Source organism: Ostrea edulis, chromosome 9, assembly GCF_947568905.1.
Source record: "Ostrea edulis chromosome 9, xbOstEdul1.1, whole genome shotgun sequence".
Lineage (NCBI taxonomy): Eukaryota > Metazoa > Mollusca > Bivalvia > Ostreida > Ostreidae > Ostrea > Ostrea edulis.
In genome coordinates, this window is record NC_079172.1 from 68,288,599 (window position 1) to 68,308,502 (window position 19,904).

The window sequence follows — 19,904 nt, forward strand, 5'->3', positions numbered from 1 at the left end:
ATGTAAAGGTGGTTCTCTGAAACAGAATAGTACTACATGGAATATTACTGCAATACCATTATGTCAATAAAGAAATTAAAATATATACACTAAATATCATCCCATACATGTAACTGATGCATCATGTAAATATCACGTTACCGAGGAAACTGCCGGATGACTTCTTTCACGGATGTCTCATTTTCATCCACTGAAACAACACCGTCCATACTCGTATCTACAAAATGCAGGGGTCGAAATTAACTTTTTCTACCACAGGCTAATTTTAGCCTGTGGGTAAAAAATCCACAGGCTAAAATGAAAACCTACAAGCTAAAATAAAAATAATGAAACAGTGCTCTTTTTATATATATATTTTTTTCAATCAATGATTTTTCCCATCATTACTGAGCCTAGTGGGTCAACAGGCAGCGTTTGGACAAGACACTAAGTTACGTAAGTCATATGGTGCAATGTCTAGGTCTCTTGATTATCGCACCTCTAGCAGTCTAATCCACAACTTGTTTACCGCAGGTCTAGATCCAGTCTTCCAATTTCATGCCACATCAGGGTTGTCACTAGTGATTTTTTAAAGCGAATACAGGACTCATGGTTTTATAAGCAGCACGATCACGAGTCCTATGACTTTTTTGATAATCGTTTACGCGGTGAGAAATGCATCCGTGTCGTCACTACAACCTGACCTCAATATGACAATAAATTTAGATAGGACATTCTCATGATTCTGATAAAAATAACTACCGGAAGACTTGGTAAAACATAGACTCCGATATTTTTTGTAGATAAATGAATAACAAAATCATCATACTTGAAATTATTCAATTTAATCACCCCTATAGGTGAACAGGACTCATGGCACATGTCGATATGCGATGTCCGATCTCTAAACCATTTGTTTGACTCTGAGTTTCTTAAAAAATCATAAAAGAAAAATCCGGATAAAAACGGTTATTGAAATCGGTCGTTCATATAAGCGTTTGTATGATTTAGTCTAGGTCACCTACACGTTTGTCGATGCAGTGTTCTATGAGACAAACGTCTAGGAGCATTCTACGATAAACATTTACACTCCATAACGAGGCTTATCTGAATTCTGATAAAGCAGCTGATTGGCTGATGCATAACAATGACGGACGCAGTCGAACAGAAGATAAACAAAGTTTTATCAGATTTAAAAATCGAATTCTCGCTGAAACCTTTACAGAAAGAGTGTTTACGTAAATTAGCAAATAGGTCAGACGTGTTGGAAGTATTACCAACAGGCTATGGGAAATCGCTATTGTATACGATTCTACCGCAATTAATGTTTGAAGAAGACCTGGATAGTAATACTAGTTCTCATGAAGTCAGTATAATGAAGGACCAAGTTTCGAACTTGCAAAAACACAACGTTTGCTTTCTTTAGAACAAGCGGCACATAAACTGACATTTGGAACAACAGCTGTGCTCTTTGTTTTCTTCGGTGTCGCCATTTCAGTTTTTCGATAGCGCCCCCTCGCGGTGTAATATTTTTAAATAGAACGCTCCAAGGCGTTTGAGTGAGAAGTCAAACGGCTTGCGTGACCTAGGCTATTGTATGATTCAGAGTGCAAGTTTGAGAAAAGCGAATAGCGCATCACCGTATAAAACGGATACGATACGATCATGGTTTGTAAATCACCACTCGCTAAAATTTTCGAGTGTCCATTATTTTTACTCGCCATTTTTCAAATGTACTCGCATTTTGCGAGTATTTCGAGCCCTGATTAAATGTAAAGAAGCAGGTACAGTTTCTACAGTCATCTGGCCCAGAAAATTGATGATTTCAATAGGAGTCCCAAAATCTGCCATTCGAATAAAAAATATATAAGCAAACCCAAACTACATTTGATTTGATCCACGATTACTTTGTGCTGTAATGACAAGAGCGTGAAGTTGGCATAGAATTGCCAAAAATGCCAAAATCAATGAAAAAATTCATAAATTCAGGGAGTTTCCCTTTCAGAAAACATGCAGCCCATGCGTCGAGCAAATCATATTCAAATATATCATCTATTAATAAACAATATATATTAATTTAATTTTGCTTGACAGATGGGCACACCTTTTCCTAGGCAATAATCTGGATGAAACTTAACAGTTATTAAGCTCTTTTTGAAAAAAGGCGGGAAAAAGTCTTATTCATGACATAATAATGCTATCAAATAAGCAATAACTTTGATTTAAGTTGAGATAGTATATTTGGCATATATTTAACTTACTTAAAACACAGATCAAGCTTAATTCAAGACACATTTAAAACAGAATTTTTTTTTGGGCCTTTTTATATACACAATCGTACCTTGTTCTTTGTTTAAATGATACATGTTTGTGAATCAATATGTCCACTGGAGAGCAAAATTTGACCTAAAGCTTGATAAATGGAATGTGACGACTTTCAGTCAAACAGCTTTGACCTCAGTTAAAGTGCTATGACGAAGGTTAAAGATACAAACCGAAAAAACAAAGACAAATACCCTGGATCTTTGATCCAAGGAATTTAAAACATTAACATTTTAACAATACACATAAGGACAGAAAAACTACACTTCCATCACCACTAATACTGTAAAAACACAAATTACGTTGCAGTCTAATTTTCATTCTTTTTGTGGTAAAAATCAAATCCACTATGAACATGAAAATTGAAATAAAGAATGACAGTTAAGACACCAGGTAGCTGAGTCCATAACAAGGAAGGCATGTGAGTGCAAAATGCCTGACCCCTTTACGGAGACCCGGGGAACTACCTCAAAGGAAAATTTTGGTTAAATGAAGCAGAAGTGATGAAAAGGGGACTTTACAAAAATAAGTATGATTTAAAAAGGAAGCCTCCCCCAACCCTAAGTACATCATTTCTTCTGAAACCAAGAAAATTTGACCCCGTCAAAAAAAGTTACACCCCCTTATTACATACCAGATTATGTTGGAATGCAATTTCATCACAACGGGATATCAAGCATCAACTCATGATTCTCATGAATATTGATTAAACGTCATCTCATGAATATTGATTAAACATCATTCTCATGAATATTGGTTAAACACCATCTCATATCTCATGTAAAATCATCACAAAATCTAATAATGCTGAAGCTACTACACGACTTTCCGACCTACTGATACATCATCAGACTGTGCACCAGGACTCACCACTGCCTATTACGCTGCTGGTGTGGGTGATGGGGCGATTCATCTCGCTTAGTCTGGCTCTGGTTGCTTCTGGATCTCTCAACTGGGACCTGGATCCAGATAGTGTGACTTCCTCTTCATAAGATGCTGAAATAAAACAAATCTACGCTGAGTTTTTCATCAATATGGATCACAAAGCATGTACATTTACAGTTGTCTAATCCGCTGTTGTTTCACTGTGAAATCCCACCTCTTTATTCATTGCAAATTCATTTATTCACAAAATCTACACTGGATACTTCATTTACAAGGGTAATTATTTTTAATTGAAAAGAATAAAATCCTTTCATATCACCAGTTCATGTACACTATATTCTCAAAATAAAGTAGAGTTTTTAGAACATAGAAAACCACTATATACATTTGTATGAATAAATAACTATTTGCATCCAAGATTCCTCTCACTCTTATCCCTGCTTTTATATTGTGACACAGGTAAGAGTCAGAGGAATCTCGGATTAGGTATATAGAAGATTTTGGTGCATGTTTTCCATCAACAACTCATTCTTCTTTATGAACAGTGTCTGAAGGCTTATGATCCAATAAAATTAGGAGTGATCATATATATATAATAATATATATATATATCATTAAAGGGACTGATTCACGATTTCCCCCAACATTTTTTTTTTTCACTTTTAAAGATCAAAATCTACTGTCTAATGTGTTTAAAAGAGTTCACATAAAAATTAAGGTTATACATTATCACAGAAGCTCAATTTAGAGAGTTTATTAATTTGTTTTGTAAACAAAGATTGTGGTATGTTATCATGGTTATTGTTTCAAAATTTTCAAAAGAAATTGATATCGATCTAAGTTTATTCTATCTTTCACATTTCAAGCAATTTAGGGGTAAATGCATCATCTAAAAGTTAAAATTTGTTACTATACAAAATTAAGATGCTTTATATGACAATATCAATATTTCAATTGTTTCTTTGTATACATACAAAGACTCAGTCCCTTTAAGTAATACAGTATATATTGATAGAATGTTTTTTACTGGTACTTGATTCCATTTGGCTTGGTCGCTGTAATGATGGAGAATGAGACAAATTGCTGCCTGGCTGCGATGAGTTTGACCCTGAATAACGAGACATATTGCTGCCTGGCTGAGATGAGTTTAACCCCAAGGATGATGATGATTGGTTAGTAGGATTTGAACTGTCCCTTCGAGAGGAAAATAAAAGACTGCTGTCAAGACTATCTCCAGTAAACAATGTACTTCCATTGCCATCTGAAAGAGATGGATTTGGGTTTCTCAACCTTGCTGATGTGTCTCTACTGCTTGGAGCAACTCTAGCTAATGAGGAGGAATTTAATGAAGACAGGCTGCCATTGACTGGGACCCTTACTGCCCTGTTGGGCATTGAAGAAGCATTCATATTTTCAGATTCCAAAATACCCTGTGTCATGTGCTGGGAGGCTAACGTTACCACTGGATCATCATTATTTTGTGCAGACTCCTGCACAGACGGACCATCTAATGCTCTTTTCAGCTTCAGCCATTCCCCATCATTACTCTCCCAGTCATTCACGAAACAGATGCAGGTAAGCTGTCCCAATTCCTGTGGGATTTGTTCTGCCGACACATTTATAAGCACTGGAATAACACGATGGGAAGCTATGCATTCAGGACGGGTAGATTCATCGATCAGTTTTTTAAAAGTAGCCATTTGGCAATAACGGACCCAACAGTTTTCGAGAAATCCTTTCGTTAGAAATATCAAAACAAACTGTGATGAATCAACGACCCTGAAAAGTTCGGTGAATACATTTCTCCCTGGAATGCAGTCCCTGTCATGGTAATGGTTCTTGCGGTAGCCCCACTGTGTAAGACGATCGTCCGCATTTTTAACGACGCGAAGAGACAGATCGGTGTCGTCTGATGTCGCGAGACGTGACCTTGCATGATTATAAATCATCAAACAATTGTATTCTTTGACACATGTTCCTGCCATTTTACTTAGGTTGTTTTGATTGTGGATTTGGGCAAGCTGTAAATGTAGTACGGCTAAAAGCCGAAAGTCCCGGATAACGATCTTTACACACTATTTATATTTTAGGCACAGTCACTTGTTTCTGTAAATGACTTATGACCTCTGTATACTAATAACAACACAAGGTACCTAGCTTCAAATGACACTGAATGGCACTCCCTGAGAATGTCGGCCTGTTGAGCTTCCAGGGAATATGCTATGTAAATGTATTTACTACCGTTGTATTGTACAATCATTCAACTTAAAAACCATGTATGACATGACTGCATTCGTTGCCTCTTATCGCCGAAAACTGTAACAAAACATGGATTTTCCGTTTTATACCACGAAGTGCTATGTACTGATACCGCACAGAATGAAAATTGTATATTCGTTGTGTTGAAAAATAAAGTCTCATTGTTTTATTATCACAATAAATTGATACGATGTTTATTACCAAAAAATCTTGAAAATATTGCTTTATTAACAAAATAAAAAATTTGAATTGAAGATGCTGTTACACAAAAAAACCAAAGCTGTTCGTACGTTTCGGGATTTTACATGTCATCAGAAGATAGAAGCTAAGACTTCCCGAGTGGAGATTTAAAAATATTTTCGTGTTGGAATCATTTCTGATGAAGATAATAATGAAATTATGACTTATTGTAAATACAACTTCGTTAACTAGTATGAGAAATATTTCTGCCAATTGCATGTTTCATGCAGATCTATGGAAAGTCAGAGAAAATACAGATAACAGATTATTTGGAAGTATGCAAAATAGAGCAAGGAAAGTTTTTTAGTGATGTGTTATTGACTTTGTGGTATGTATTGATGTGACAAGTACCTGTTGTTACATTGAAGTTTTATGAAACCCACCATAAGTACCAAGAACGCTGCAGGCACATATCAATGTTTTTCGGAGGCGACTGGCCAACCCTTTTAATTGACAATGAACACGATTAACCGTTATTTTCATGCATGCAAATGAAGATATATTGCGAGAATGGCCCATCCACTATTTTTGATAGTATTATGTAGTAGTGAATGAGAAGATATTAATGCATGTAAGCTTGAAAGTTATAAATTGAAGCCCTGGAGCAAAGAATGACCCCCCTCCCAGCCTGAGGGGAAAAAATTGAGACAGCAATGACGAACACTATAACACCTCCCCCCCCCCCCCCCCCCCCCCCCCCCCCCCCCCCCCCCCCCCCCCCCACACACACACACCACTCATGCACACACTAATTAAGGTTCTGAAGATCTTTATCATGACTATTATATTTTTATCATTGTATGTCAGGAAATTTAAACAAGCCATGTGCAACTTCCAACTTCTCCGACGAACCCCCTCCCCCGCATCCCTAATATTACGGATCTGTGCCGATTCGGAAAAATTCACAGGCATCTGAAGTATGGACACCCCCCCCCCTTTCTGATTTTTTGGGGCGGCGATTATTTCTCCGAAATGTGTGAATTCCCCGTCTATTCCATCCTAATTTCGATTTATGTAATCGTAAACATGCTTTTTTGTAAGCCTTATACTTGCCTTATACTGTTTATAATAAGTATATTTTATTATACCAGTCCAGTAGAAGGCCAATCTCTAAAGCTTGTGAAAAGCGTGAAACGACTACATCAATCGAAATTGGGTTGAGAGAGACAAGGAATCCACACATTTTGGAGGAATTGTCACCTCAAAAAAATCAGAAAGGGGGGGGGGGGTATAGTTATCAGGTGTCTGTGGAAAAAAAAAATATAGGGGGATGGAGTCCCATTTATTTTTTGTAGCATTTCCCCCTAATGTTAGTAACTAAATTATATAAAATAAGATCAATTGTGGTTAATGGTCACCATTAAAACCATCCTTTTGCCTGTTATTTTTAATTCATCTCTATCTTTCTATAAATAACTCTAAAGAATTCCAAACGTAATTTTAGAAGAGCGTGCTAGCCAGTCAAAATCGCCCACGTATTCTGTGCGGTATTCGTACATAGCACTTCGTGGTATAAAACGGAAAATCCATGTTTTGTTACAGTTTTCGTCGAGAAGAGGCAATGAATGCAGTCATGTCATACATGGTTTTTAAGTTAAATGATTGTACAATACAACGGTAGTAAATACATTTGCATCGCATATTCCCTGGAAGCTCAAAAGGCCGACATTCTCAGGGAGTGCCATTCTGTGTCATTTGAAGCTAGGTACCTTGTGTTGTTATTAGAATACAGAGGTCATAAGTCATTTACAGAAACAAATGCCTGTGATTTTAGGGACCCCAAACGAGTGGCAGGGGCGGGGACCAGACCATTAAGTGTATATAATCAAAGTGGATACAAATAATATACATGAGCTTGTGTTTGATATGTTGAATGTATATAGTGACAACTTTAAATAAAATTTACTTTACTTTTACTTTACTTTACATGTAGGGTGACACAATAAAAATTAGAAATGCGCATATAAATGTCAGACATACAAAAACAGAAGTAAATATCAACATAAAAAAATCACACTTTTTCGTTAAATAAAATAATGAAAATTAATAAAAACTTGTTGAAATGACAAATTTTAAATGTGAACAGTTCAAGAAAACTACTAAATACACAGATATATAAAAATTAATTGTGGATATTGGGGAAATCATTGTGTCACAGACATGTAGTAGAGGAAATTCCAGCATAGGAGTTATTGCCCTTGAAAACATTTTAGAATTATAAATAATTGATTATCTATGGAAAATAAAACCTTTTTTAGGATCAAAAGTTTACCAGGTTTTTTTTATTTTATTCATTGAATAAAATTCCTCTGAAAGATATATTTCTATCATGCGCAAAATTTAATTACATAAAGATTTTGCAAAAACCTATGGCTCATATGAGAATCGACCTTAGATATCTAGTATGCTATTTAAAACGCGGACGTTCGGTAGATCGCATGATCAGCGACCGTGTTCAGGTTTCGGCATTTATAAAACGTACTAGATTTACCGCTTTTTGGTTTCTGAAAACTCTGGTTCAGAACCTTCTTTATGGAATTCACAGAAAAAGTAATATGAGTCTTGTTTTATAGCAGTCTGATTAAAATCAAACCTCTCACTTCGCTCGATATACGGATAGTCGCTGCGACTATCCGTATATCGAGCGAAGTGAGAGGTTTGATTTTAATCAGACTGGTTTAATAGGTCACAAACAGTTATCACAATAAGTTTGATGTCATTCTATTTACTGTTAAAGGACACATCGCATGTTTTTAAACTTTTTAATTTTTTCAGCAAAATTAATTCATTTCATGCCTAAAACTACTTTACATGTGTTTTGAATAAAACAGTTTGCGTAGTTTTCGAGTTTGAAAGCGATGAAATTCAAATTTTGCGATATGCATATTTTCTTCGATAGTTTACGCGCCATTATCTGTGACGTCATATGCGACCTCGATCGAGAAGATTTGAAAACAGTTGTTAGCCATTTCATAAATATATTAGATTTAATTGACAAACAAACAATTATCACATTAACGGCTTGTAAATAATACTGCATTAGGGTGTTTTGTGCCGTTTAAGGGAGTACTTGCAGTCAGTAGAGAGGCTTTGAACTGTGTTTTTTTTTTTTTTTTTTCGAAGGAAGGTATGAGGGACAAGACGTGAATATTTTTTGTCGGCACAACGACTTTGCCATAAAAAAAACCCAGAAAAATTTGTCCCTGTACTTTTTTAAACAAGCACTTGGACAAAGACGTAGATAAACTGCGAGAAAATGGTTCTATCGAAGCTACGCACCGTTACATATAGGGCTACGGCTTATGCTTTCCGTTCTGCTCTCAAATTCAATACACACTCGCACCAACTGACCTTCACCTTGTAACAACATAAAGGCAGAACTTCGCTAGCAGTGTCTACCAACTGGTAGTTAAAAAAAAAGAAGAAATTTAAAGATAAAAGTTAATTGAACTTTCAATTATAAATAATAAAATATGATACGTGTTTACAACAACAGCATGCCGCGCTCCCACTTCCTAAGTAACAACGAGTAGATAACAAAAAAAACAAGGATTAATAAAATTGCTTGATAAAATAATTTAAAAGTATTGGGATTTTCACCATAAGTTTGATCAGTTTTCTTTTCTTTTCTTTTCGAAATGCACCCGTGACAGTAGGCCTAGTTGTCAATGATACATAATCGTATCATAATTCAGGTCTATCTAACTTCTCCAAAAATAAATTTAATAATATTTGCACTGTTTATTTTCAAAAAGCAACAATGCTAATTACAGTTGTTTACAGAAATGACATTACCAAATAATGTTTAGACAGTGATCCCATGTAAACATTATTTACTCGCAGATTTCATACTCGCTTTCCTCGCTACATTTGGGTCGCTATTTGTATGCACTGGTGGCTAAAAGATATAAGACTCGGGAAATTTGTCAACATCGAAATAAATGTTATCCATGGTAAATAAATTAGGCCCCTAAAACCCGAGTTTTTAAAAATATCTAACACTACTTTTACAAGTTGATCGAACGAAGGTCGCATATGACGTCACTGTACCACGTGACTACGTATCTAATTAACTAGGCTTTTTGAAATCGGGGCTTAGATTTAAGTCCGTATTGGGGCTAATTATCGCAATACTTCAGCGAACGAACTATTACAATTAATTTCTATTAGCACAAGGAAGACAAAATGCATATAATTTTGTATACTTTGAAAACACGATATGTGTCCTTTAAAGGACACATCACATGTTTTTAAACTTTTTAATTTTTTCAGCAAAATTAATTCATTTCATGCCTAAAACTATTTTACATGTGTTTTAAATGAAACAGTTTGCGTAGTTTTCGAGTTTGAAAGCGATGAAATTCAAATCTTGCGATATGCATATTTTCTTCGATAGTTTACGCGCCATTATCTGTGACGTCATATGCGACCTCGATCGAGAAGATTTGAAAACAGTTGATAGCCACTTCATAAACAGATTAGATTTAATTGACAAACAAACAATTATCACATTAACAGCTTGTAAATAACACTGCATTAGGGTGTTTTGTGCCGTTTAAGGGAGTACTTGCTGTCAGTAGAGAGGAGTTGGACTGTGTTTTTTTTTTAATTTTCGAAGGAAGGTATGAGGGACAAGACGTGAATATTTTTTGTCGGCACAACGACTTTGCCATAAAAGAGAATTCATGCAAAAAATCGTTATCCGATACTTTCGGCTATCGGGTTTCGGCCGTACTACATTTACCGCTTGCCCTGTGAATTACGAAATAGCGAACCCGATCTAAATTTCTAACCGACATAGGCCATGTGGAGACGCTGATTGTATACAACTAGCCAGTGCAAACGACAAAAAGCATAAATGGGTAAAAGAAAACATGGATTTAATTGGCGAGCTCGTCAGCAGACTAAAACAGTTGTCGATAGGTCAGCAGAAAAAAAGATTAAACTAGATCTAAATGACAAAAATATATCTGGATTTGATGATAGTAATGCGCTTGTGTTACCATCGGAAAAAAGAGGTGCAAAGAGAAAGCAAGCAACAGAGACACAAACTATAAAAAGACTCAGCAAAAAGGAAAGGAGGAGATTGGAAAAAATAATTGAACAGAAAGAAAAGAAAATCAAGAGAGCTACAATCCTAGAATCTTTGTCAGCTGTGCAAGCTACCTCTGAAGAATTGAAACAGTTTACAAGTATTGCAGAAGTTCAGACAGGGAAGATTAAAAGGAAATTGGTGTCAAAGATTGATGCTAGTGTAGAGGCAGTAAATACAGTGTCTAGATGTAACAGAAAGAATCACCAGATCGAAAGTAGCAAATGCAGCAATAGCGACTCGGAAAGCTCGATTCATACTTCTGACATGTCTTCTGATGAGGATGAAGCACAAGTAGTGGAGCGTGAAGAGGACCTTGCAGATGACAAAGATGATAACACGATAAAGAAAGAGATAGCTAGTGATTGTGATAAGAAAATGTCAGAAGATTCAGAGGCAACAAAGAGTGTTGAGTCTTCTGTGGAGAGGACTGTCAGTGAGAAGAAAATTACAGACCACAAACCTGTTGTGAACATTCCTGTCAATAGGGACAAAGATGTACAGGAAGCAAGACTTAAGTTACCAATTTTAGCAGAAGAACAGATCATTATGGAAACCATTAATGAAAGCAATGTGATAATAATATGTGGTGAGACAGGATCAGGAAAAACAACTCAATTACCCCAGTTCCTGTATGAAGCAGGTTACGCACACAATGGTGGCATTATAGCTGTCACTGAGCCGAGAAGAGTGGCAGCCATCAGCATGTCTCACAGGGTGGCGACAGAGATGAATCTCACCAATCGAGAAATATCCTATCAGATAAGATATGAAGGAAATGTGACAGAGGAGACGAGGATCAAATTTATGACTGACGGTGTCTTGCTGAAGGAAGTACAGAAGGATTTCTTGCTTACAAAATACAATGTCGTGATTATCGATGAAGCCCATGAAAGAAGTGTGTATACTGACATATTGATAGGACTTCTCTCCAGAATTGTCCCCCTTAGACTCAAAAAAGGAAATCCTCTGAAGTTGATTATCATGTCAGCCACTCTTAGGGTAGAGGATTTCACAGAAAATCGTCGATTATTTAAAACAGTTCCTCCTGTTGTCAAAGTGGATTCTCGTCAATTTCCTGTTACAGTTCATTTCAATAAAAGAACTCCTCTGGAGGGATATCTCAATGAAGCCTATAAAAAGGTTTGCAAAATTCACAGGATGCTTCCTAAAGGTGGAATACTTGTTTTTGTTACTGGACAACAAGAAGTATACACCCTGTGTAAAAAACTTAAGAACACATTTCCTATTAATCCCGGACAAAAAAATGTTAACTCTGAAAAGAATAAGAAGAGGAAAAGAAGAAAAGCTGACAAGAAAACTGTGTTGCCGACAATAAACCTAGAAAATTACTCTGTGGATCCTATAGATGAGGAAGAAGAGAGAGAGGCGGGGAATGACTCCGACCTGGATCTATTAGATGACATGGATCCAGAAGACTTCACACAGATGAGTTCTGATGAGGAGAGCCAGTCTAAACAAGTGTGTACAGACCCTTTGTATGTTCTGCCGTTGTTTTCTCTACTATCCACTGAAAAACAGTCAAAGGTGTTTGCACCGCCACCAGAGGGCAGCAGGCTTTGTGTTGTTGCCACTAATGTAGCCGAGACATCACTTACCATTCCCAATGTCAAGTATGTGGTGGACACAGGCAAGGTCAAAACAAAGTTTTATGATAAAGTAACAGGAGTGTCAACATTCAAGGTTGTTTGGACATCAAAAGCTGCAGCCAATCAGAGAGCAGGGAGAGCTGGACGTGATGCACCAGGCCACTGTTACAGGCTGTATTCATCTGCTGTATTCAATGAAGACTTCATGAAGTTTTCCCCAGCAGAAATAACAAGGAGACCCGTGGATGACTTAATTTTGCAAATGAAGGATATGAACATCGACAGAGTGGTTAACTTCCCATACCCCACTCCTCCAGATTTGGAACAGATTAAGGCTGCTGAAGATTTGCTGATATCTCTAGGGGCTGTGTCTATAAATCACAGCCAGAAGTCATTGCCACGAAAAGGCAAGAGGACCAAACCAGACCAAGTGAGTCAAATAACGCCCCTGGGAAGGGCCATGGCCTGCTTTCCAGTGTCCCCACGCTTTGCCAAAATGTTGTCCCTGGGACATCAACAAGGCCTTCTCCCATATGTTATTGCTGTAGTGGCAGCACTCTCTGTACAGGAAGTGTTTGTGGAGTTGCATCAGGCATCACCTGATGATAAAACCGAGTTTCAAGAGAAATTGAAATATATGACACGAATCAAAAGAATGTGGGCTGGTTCTAATCACTCCCTCCAGCTTGGGGACCTGATGGTTTTGCTGAAGGCAGTAGGGGCATGTGAATACCAAGGGGCCAAACCTGAATTTTGTGAGAAACATGGAATCAGAATCAAAGCCATGAAGGAAATCAGAAAATTACGAGCTCAGCTGACCAGTGCAGTGAACACAGTTATTGCAGATACCAACCTGTGCGTAGACCCCAAACTGGATCCACCAAGTGATTTACAAGCCAAGCTCCTCAGGCAGATTGTTTTATCTGGTCTGGCTGATCATGTCGCTAAGAAATATCCAGATCCACCTCCAGATGCTAATGAGGAAGACAGAAAACTGAAGCACGCTTACTTCTGCACAGAGCTGGAGGAGCCTGTGTTCATTCATCCATTGTCCGTGTTGTACAAACAGAAACCAGAGTACATTGTGTATCAATACATACAAGAGACCTCAAAGGTTTATATGAAAGGAATAAGTGCAATTGAGCCGGAATGGTTGCCAGTGTTTGCACCATATCACTGCACATTTTCTAAACCTTTGGAGGATCCAGAACCTTCTTATAGCAGCAGCAGGGGTCAAGTGATGTGTTACATGAACAGTACCTTTGGCAGACGCTCCTGGGTAGTGCCACAAGTTGAGCTCGTGTATCCCTCGGGATTAGAACGATACAAGTGGTTCGCTCGTTTCCTATTAGAAGGACAAGTGGTGCCAAAACTTAAAAAGTATTCATCAGACCTCCTCTCTACCCCAGCCACTGTGACCAAGCCTTGGGCCAAGTTACAGCCAAGAACTGATGTATTCATTAAAGCTTTAGTATCCAAAGGGGTAGACAGCAAGGATTCTCTGTTAAAGACATGGAAGATGGACACAAATTATTTGCTTCCAGAATATTCACTGTGGTTGCCCCAGGCTAGGCATTCAGACCTGAGAGACTCCTGGCCACCTGTTATGTGACAATTTGTAATTATCATGAAAGTCAAGCTGTGTGTTGAATACCTTTAGTACTGTAACATGTTAATTTTGCTGAAAAAATTAAAAAGTTTAGAAATGTCTGGTCTATCTGTCAATGCTAGTGAAAGTCAAGTGGTATGGATTGGTAGTAAGATTGATTGATTGATTTTATATTTAACGTTGCGCTCGAGAGTATTTCATTCATATGGAGACGTCACCACTGCCGGTGAAGGGCTGCAAAATTTAGGCCTATTCTCAGCGTTTAGGGCCATTGAGCAGGGACAGATCTTTATCGTACCACACCTGCTGTGACATGGGACCTCGGGTTTTGTGGTCTCATCCAAAGGACCGCCCCATTTAGTCGCCTCTTACTACAAGCAAGGGGCACTGAGGACCTATTCTTACCCGGATCCCCACAGGATTGGTAGTAAGAGGTATTCAGTAAAAAGATTAGTGGAAGATAAAGAATTGATATGGGGCAATAATATATTCCATTCAAGTACTTGGAATAGAATTGATGTTGATTTAGGTGAAATAGTAAAAAAAAAATTATTGCTATTCAAAATCCTTTGATACATTGGAAAAGAAGGGACCATACTCCTATTGGGCATATTACAGTGATTAAATCGTTAGCAATTTAAGACTGGTGCACTCGCTTGTTAATTTCATTACCAAAGACATCATAGACAAGTTAAATCGAGTATTTTTTAACTTTTTATGGAAAAGTCCTGTCGCAAAAAGTTAAATCAGTCGCCACACAAGAATATGAGAAAGGAGTGTTATATATGGTAAATATTGAAAACTTTATTGCAAGTCTAAAATGGTCATGGATTAAAAAACTTCTTTCATACAGTCAATACTGGCAATCTATTATTGGAGCAGAAGTTGATATATAAGCAATATTATTAAATTTGGACCATTGTATGCTTATAAAGACTTGAGAAATCGAAGAATATGGTTTGGAGGGATCCTGGAATCTTGGAAATGGTTAATTTTTCTTTTTGAGGAAAAAAAAATTTCTCAACTTAGGTTAACAGTGTTTTATGGTACAATGAAAACATAAAGGTAAATAGAAAAACTTTATATCTGAAAGAATGGTGTGAAAATAATGTATATACAGTTAACTCAATGTTAGATGAGAATGGAGATATCATGAATTATAATCAATTCATGGAAATGTTTAAAGTAAAATCTCATTTTTTGGTTTAAGACAAGCACTGAAGAAAGCAATGAGAGTTAATTGAATAAACCAGTTTATAAAAGTTCAAGAACCTACTATTCCTCTACATATAGCCTCTTTCATATATTTTAAAAGAAACAAGAAAAAACTGTACCAAATTTTTAATTATAGTGAAGAAAAACCTACAGGTCAAATGAAGTGGGATATGCAATTTGATATCTCTCAAGAAGAGTTGAATACAATTAATAAAAATATTTTTACTATTACAAAGTATACAAAATTACAATTTATTGTATAAATCATAAAATTTTGGTCACAAATTTATTTTTTTTAAAGATAAAGAAAATAGACAACGATTTATGTTCGTTTTGTGCCAAAGAAAAGGAAAAGAAAATTAAAATTAGCTGTTTTGAATCCGCTACTGCTTTTGTAGCGACATAACAATAACGGAGCGGATCAAAAGATTTTATTTTCATCAGATCGTAGAGCATGTCTTGTATGACTGTGAAAGTGTTTTATTTTTGAAGAATGTGCAGTCCTTGTTTGGGGATTTTTTTTCAGTAAATGTTGTTGATAAAAAAATCTTTTTTGCTGGGTAGCTCAGAAAATGAAATGATCAATTTGATTAATTATCATTTAAAGTAATTTGTATATTGTTGCAAATGTAGAGGCAATCCGTCTTTGTTAAAATTAAAACTTTGTTACCACTTGGACAAATGTGTACAAAGTAGAAAGGCAGTTAAAATTAGCATCTAAAAATGATTATGTAGATGTCTTTGAGAAGAAATGGAATGCATTTCATAAATTAAAAGATTTATGGATTTTAGATCATCCAGAATATATAATATGTAAATGTATAAATTAGCCTATGTATCCTCAAAGTATCATCAATGTCATAACAGGACATGTGATATACATTTGATACCTTTAGTTTGCGACAACCTATCAGATTGATATTATCTTGCATAGTGTTCATATGATAAGCACAATTCGTGTTGCACATAATCCAAATTCTTTTGTTTTTCCCAAGTATAACTTTCCTACTTTCAGTATTAGTTTTTCTTTATACCTCCCACTCTCAATTCTGAGATTTTAATTTAATTCTAAATTTGCGTATTATCTTTCTTTGTTCAAAATTTTTCAAAAATAAATACTTTTCAATATTGAAGTTTTGTTAGAGATCGAAATATGTGGTCAATTTGCCAATGATGCGGCCTTCCTCTCTTATCTTAAACCAATATTCTAAAAAAATCTCTCTCCTATTTTTTTCAAATATATATATAGACCGTGATGTTGGCTTACATTGACAGCAGACCGGGAAGTTGGCTTATATTGACACAGACCGGGATGTTGACTTATATTGACACAGACTGGGATCTTGGCTTATATTGACACAGACCGGGAAGTTGGCTTACATTGACACAGACTGGGAAGTTGGCTTATATTGACACAGACTGGGAAGTTGGCTTACATTGACAGAAAACCGGGAAGTTGACTTACATTGACAGCAGACCGGGATGTTGGCTTACATTGACAACAGAAAGGAAGTTGGCTTATATTGACACAGACCGGGATGTTGGCTTACATTGACGCAGACCGGGATGTTGGCTTATATTGACACAGACTGGGAAGTTGGCTTACATTGACACAGACTGGGAAGTTGACGTATATTGACACAGACCAGGAAGTTGACTTACAATGACAGCAGATCGGAATGTTGGCTTACATTGACAGAAGACCGGGAAGTTGACTTATATTGACAGCAGACCGGGAAGTTGGCTTACATTGACAGCAGACCGGGAAGTTGACTTACATTGACATCAGACCAGTCGTTGGCTAGTAAGTGTATGTAATGTATGTAAATGTAAGTCAACTTCCCAGTCTGAAGCCAACATCCCGGTCTGTTGTCAATGTAAGTCAACTTCCCAGTCTGTTGTCAATGTAAGTCAACTTCCTGGTCTGTTGTCAATGTAAGTCAACATCCCGGTCTGTTGTCAATGTAAGTAAACTTCCCAGTCTGTTGTCAATGTAAGCCAACTTCCCGGTCTGTTGTCAATGTAAGTAAACTTCCCGGTCTGTTGTCAATGTAAGTCAACTTCCTGGTCTGTTGTCAATGTAAGTCAACATCCCGGTCTGTTGTCAATGTAAGTAAACTTCCCAGTCTGTTGTCAATGTAAGTAAACTTCCCAGTCTGTTGTCAATGTAAGCCAACTTCCCGGTCTGTTGTCAATGTAAGTCAATATTTTGTTTATATACGGGAACTCGTTTTTGTCACATTTGTATTTATTATAATTCTATACCACTACCAATGTTGATTTAGTTAATTCAAGCTATTTGCCGTTTAATCATTACACACTTGCTCATTTGATTGTGAAACCACCAGAGAGCATTTTTTTTGTTTTGGAGTATCAGGTATTTGTTCAACTGTAGTTGGTCAGACAAGTAAATAAAAACTAACTGGTCTTCTCATATCCATCCTTACAGATGCACACAACATAGCTCAATTAAATAGCAATGGGAAGTTAAATGAAAAATGAATATACACATTTTTATAAAGGAAAATTCAACATTTACTGAGACTCACGTCTTTGCACAAAATCGGATGTCATTTTGGCATGGAAACACGAGTCACAGCACACTTTTAAAGGTGTCATGATTTAAGGACTGAAGTATGTATACTTTGTGTAAAATTTCGTCAAAGTCCATGTCGGTCGTTTTCCACGTTTTGATGTTTACAGAGAATGGTTCTTAAAATTTGGTGGGTTTTTTTTTTAAACAGAACCGCGTCCGTATTCTTGATTGAGATATTCAAAATGTTTAAAAAGAGATAAACTAAATATGATTAATGTCTGTATCATTGACATTTACAAATGCACATCCGTGTTACTAAATATGACTCATCGGTATTTGAAGCATCAGCTTCAATGAGAAAGTTTAAATGAGAAATATGACGAGGAGATTCAAGCCTGGATAGGTCTTTCAACATGTACGGACGTTTGGATGCCGTCCAGTCATAACATGGTTTCAGCTTGCGACTTTTCGTGGCAACTCTTCTATTATAACTTAAGATGGCACGAGGAATGTCAGAATGTCAATATGCCAGTGATGCACGGAAATTGCAGTTCTAAACAATGAGGGTGGTGGTAAACTATTCCGGGTGTTAATATGAGATATTTCTGTGTCATTAAACAACAGGACAAATGTGCGCTTCGGTAAAGCGTCATGACATATAGTTGTTACAAATAATAATTTAATGCACCTTAATAGAAAATTTAAAACGTATAACACTATCCCAACGTTGAAGCATTGATCTAAATGGCGATGATAACGTAAAGCACCCAACGTTTATCAAAGGTGTTGCCAAAATCCTACCGCTTTCAATAAGAAATAATCAAGACACCACAGAGTCGTCCAGTTCTGCTTCACACTAGATATTTTATTGGAAGTAGACATTAACGACAAACTGACAACTCAACTGTATGACAAACGGGATGATTTCAGCTTCTCCATCGTCAACTTCCCGTATTTATGTAGCAATATTCCATTATCACCTGCATATGGTGTTTATATCTTTCACTGATTCGATATGCAAGAGTTTGTTCTGCGTATAGTCAGTTTTTAAATCGAGGTAAGCTACTGACAAACAGGTTTCAATAGTCTCGATTGACGTCAGCATTTCGCAAATTCTATGGTCTTTATAACGATCTAGTTCGTCAATACAACTTGTCACTGGGTCAAATGTTTCTGACGTGTTTCATATCGATTGTTAGGCCGTTCTTGGCATACTAATTTTGACTACGGATAACTCTGTTTACCAGATCAGGAAATAGGGCTCACAGCGGCTGTGACTGGTTGACAAGAGATGCTTATTCCTCCTGGGCACCTAATCTCAAGACCGGGATGTTGGCTTATATTGACAACAGACCGGGAAGTTGACTTACATTGACAACAGACCGGGATGTTGGCTTACATTGACAACAGACCGGGATGTTGGTTTACAGGGTACCGTTAAATTACAAAATCAAAATAGAAACCAAACGAAACAAACGTAGATAGATTAGAATTTTCAGTAGATCAAATGTAGAGTTGATATACTTGACAGACAAAAGTGAATACTTTATGACATTTTTTCCCCCCAGATTAGCCTTAACTCAGCCTCGTACATAGAAATATATATTATGGGAAATCTTTAAAAATCTTCTTCTTAAGAACCATTGGGCCAAAGAAGTTGATATTTACATGAAAGCTTTCTGACAGATTGCAGATTGAAGTTTGTAAACATCATGGCATCCAGGGGTAGATTGGGGCCATAGGAGGGACTAATAAGGGTTTACATGCAAATATATATAGAGGGTCTTCATCAGATATGGGCCAAGGTGACTCAGGTGAGCGATGTGGCCCTTGTCAAAGTTGCGCCAACCAAAGTAAACAATGCATTTCCCAGAATGTAGAATATTCAGGTTTATTGAATATTGGTAATCTTTTTAGCTCACCTGAGCTGAAAGCTCAAGTGAGCTTTTCTGATCACCTGTTGTTCGTCGTCTGTCAGTCTGTCCGTCTGTAATCTTTTTACATTTTTGACTTCTTCTCCAGAACCACTTGGTCAATTATAACCAAACTTGGCCAAAAGCATCCTTGGGTGAAGGGCTTTTAGGTTTGTTCAAACGAAGGACCATGCTTCCTTCAAAGGGGAGATAATTACAAAAATGTAAAAGTAGGGTGGGGTCA

The 19,904-nt window shown here is 36.8% G+C and overlaps 2 protein-coding genes across 4 annotated transcripts in view; one reads left to right on the forward strand and one right to left on the reverse strand.

The window, feature by feature from the left end:
* LOC125659858 (uncharacterized) overlaps nucleotides 1-5,205 on the reverse strand; it is a 10,516-nt gene extending 5,311 nt beyond the window's left edge. Inside the window, exons 1-4 of one of the 3 annotated variants that reach the window (XM_048891649.2) lie at nucleotides 4,214-5,205; nucleotides 3,172-3,297; nucleotides 142-217; nucleotides 1-16 (exon numbers count right to left, since the gene is read on the reverse strand). The exon at nucleotides 1-16 is cut by the window's left edge and continues 298 nt beyond it. In XM_048891649.2, the coding sequence (XP_048747606.2) occupies nucleotides 1-16; nucleotides 142-217; nucleotides 3,172-3,297; nucleotides 4,214-5,171 (1,176 nt within the window). In that variant the 5' untranslated portion in view covers nucleotides 5,172-5,205. The remainder of the gene's footprint in view (nucleotides 17-141; nucleotides 218-3,171; nucleotides 3,298-4,213) is intronic. The other 2 variants (XM_048891651.2, XM_048891650.2) reach the window with 2 other exon arrangements.
* Nucleotides 5,206-10,273: 5,068 nt separating this feature from the next.
* On the forward strand, nucleotides 10,274-14,098 carry LOC125659617 (probable ATP-dependent RNA helicase DHX37). The gene has a single exon (XM_048891350.2). The coding sequence runs from the start codon at nucleotides 10,544-10,546 to the stop codon at nucleotides 13,997-13,999; it is 3,456 nt and encodes a 1,151-aa protein (XP_048747307.2). The 5' UTR covers nucleotides 10,274-10,543; the 3' UTR covers nucleotides 14,000-14,098.
* The last annotated feature ends 5,806 nt before the right edge of the window (nucleotides 14,099-19,904 follow it).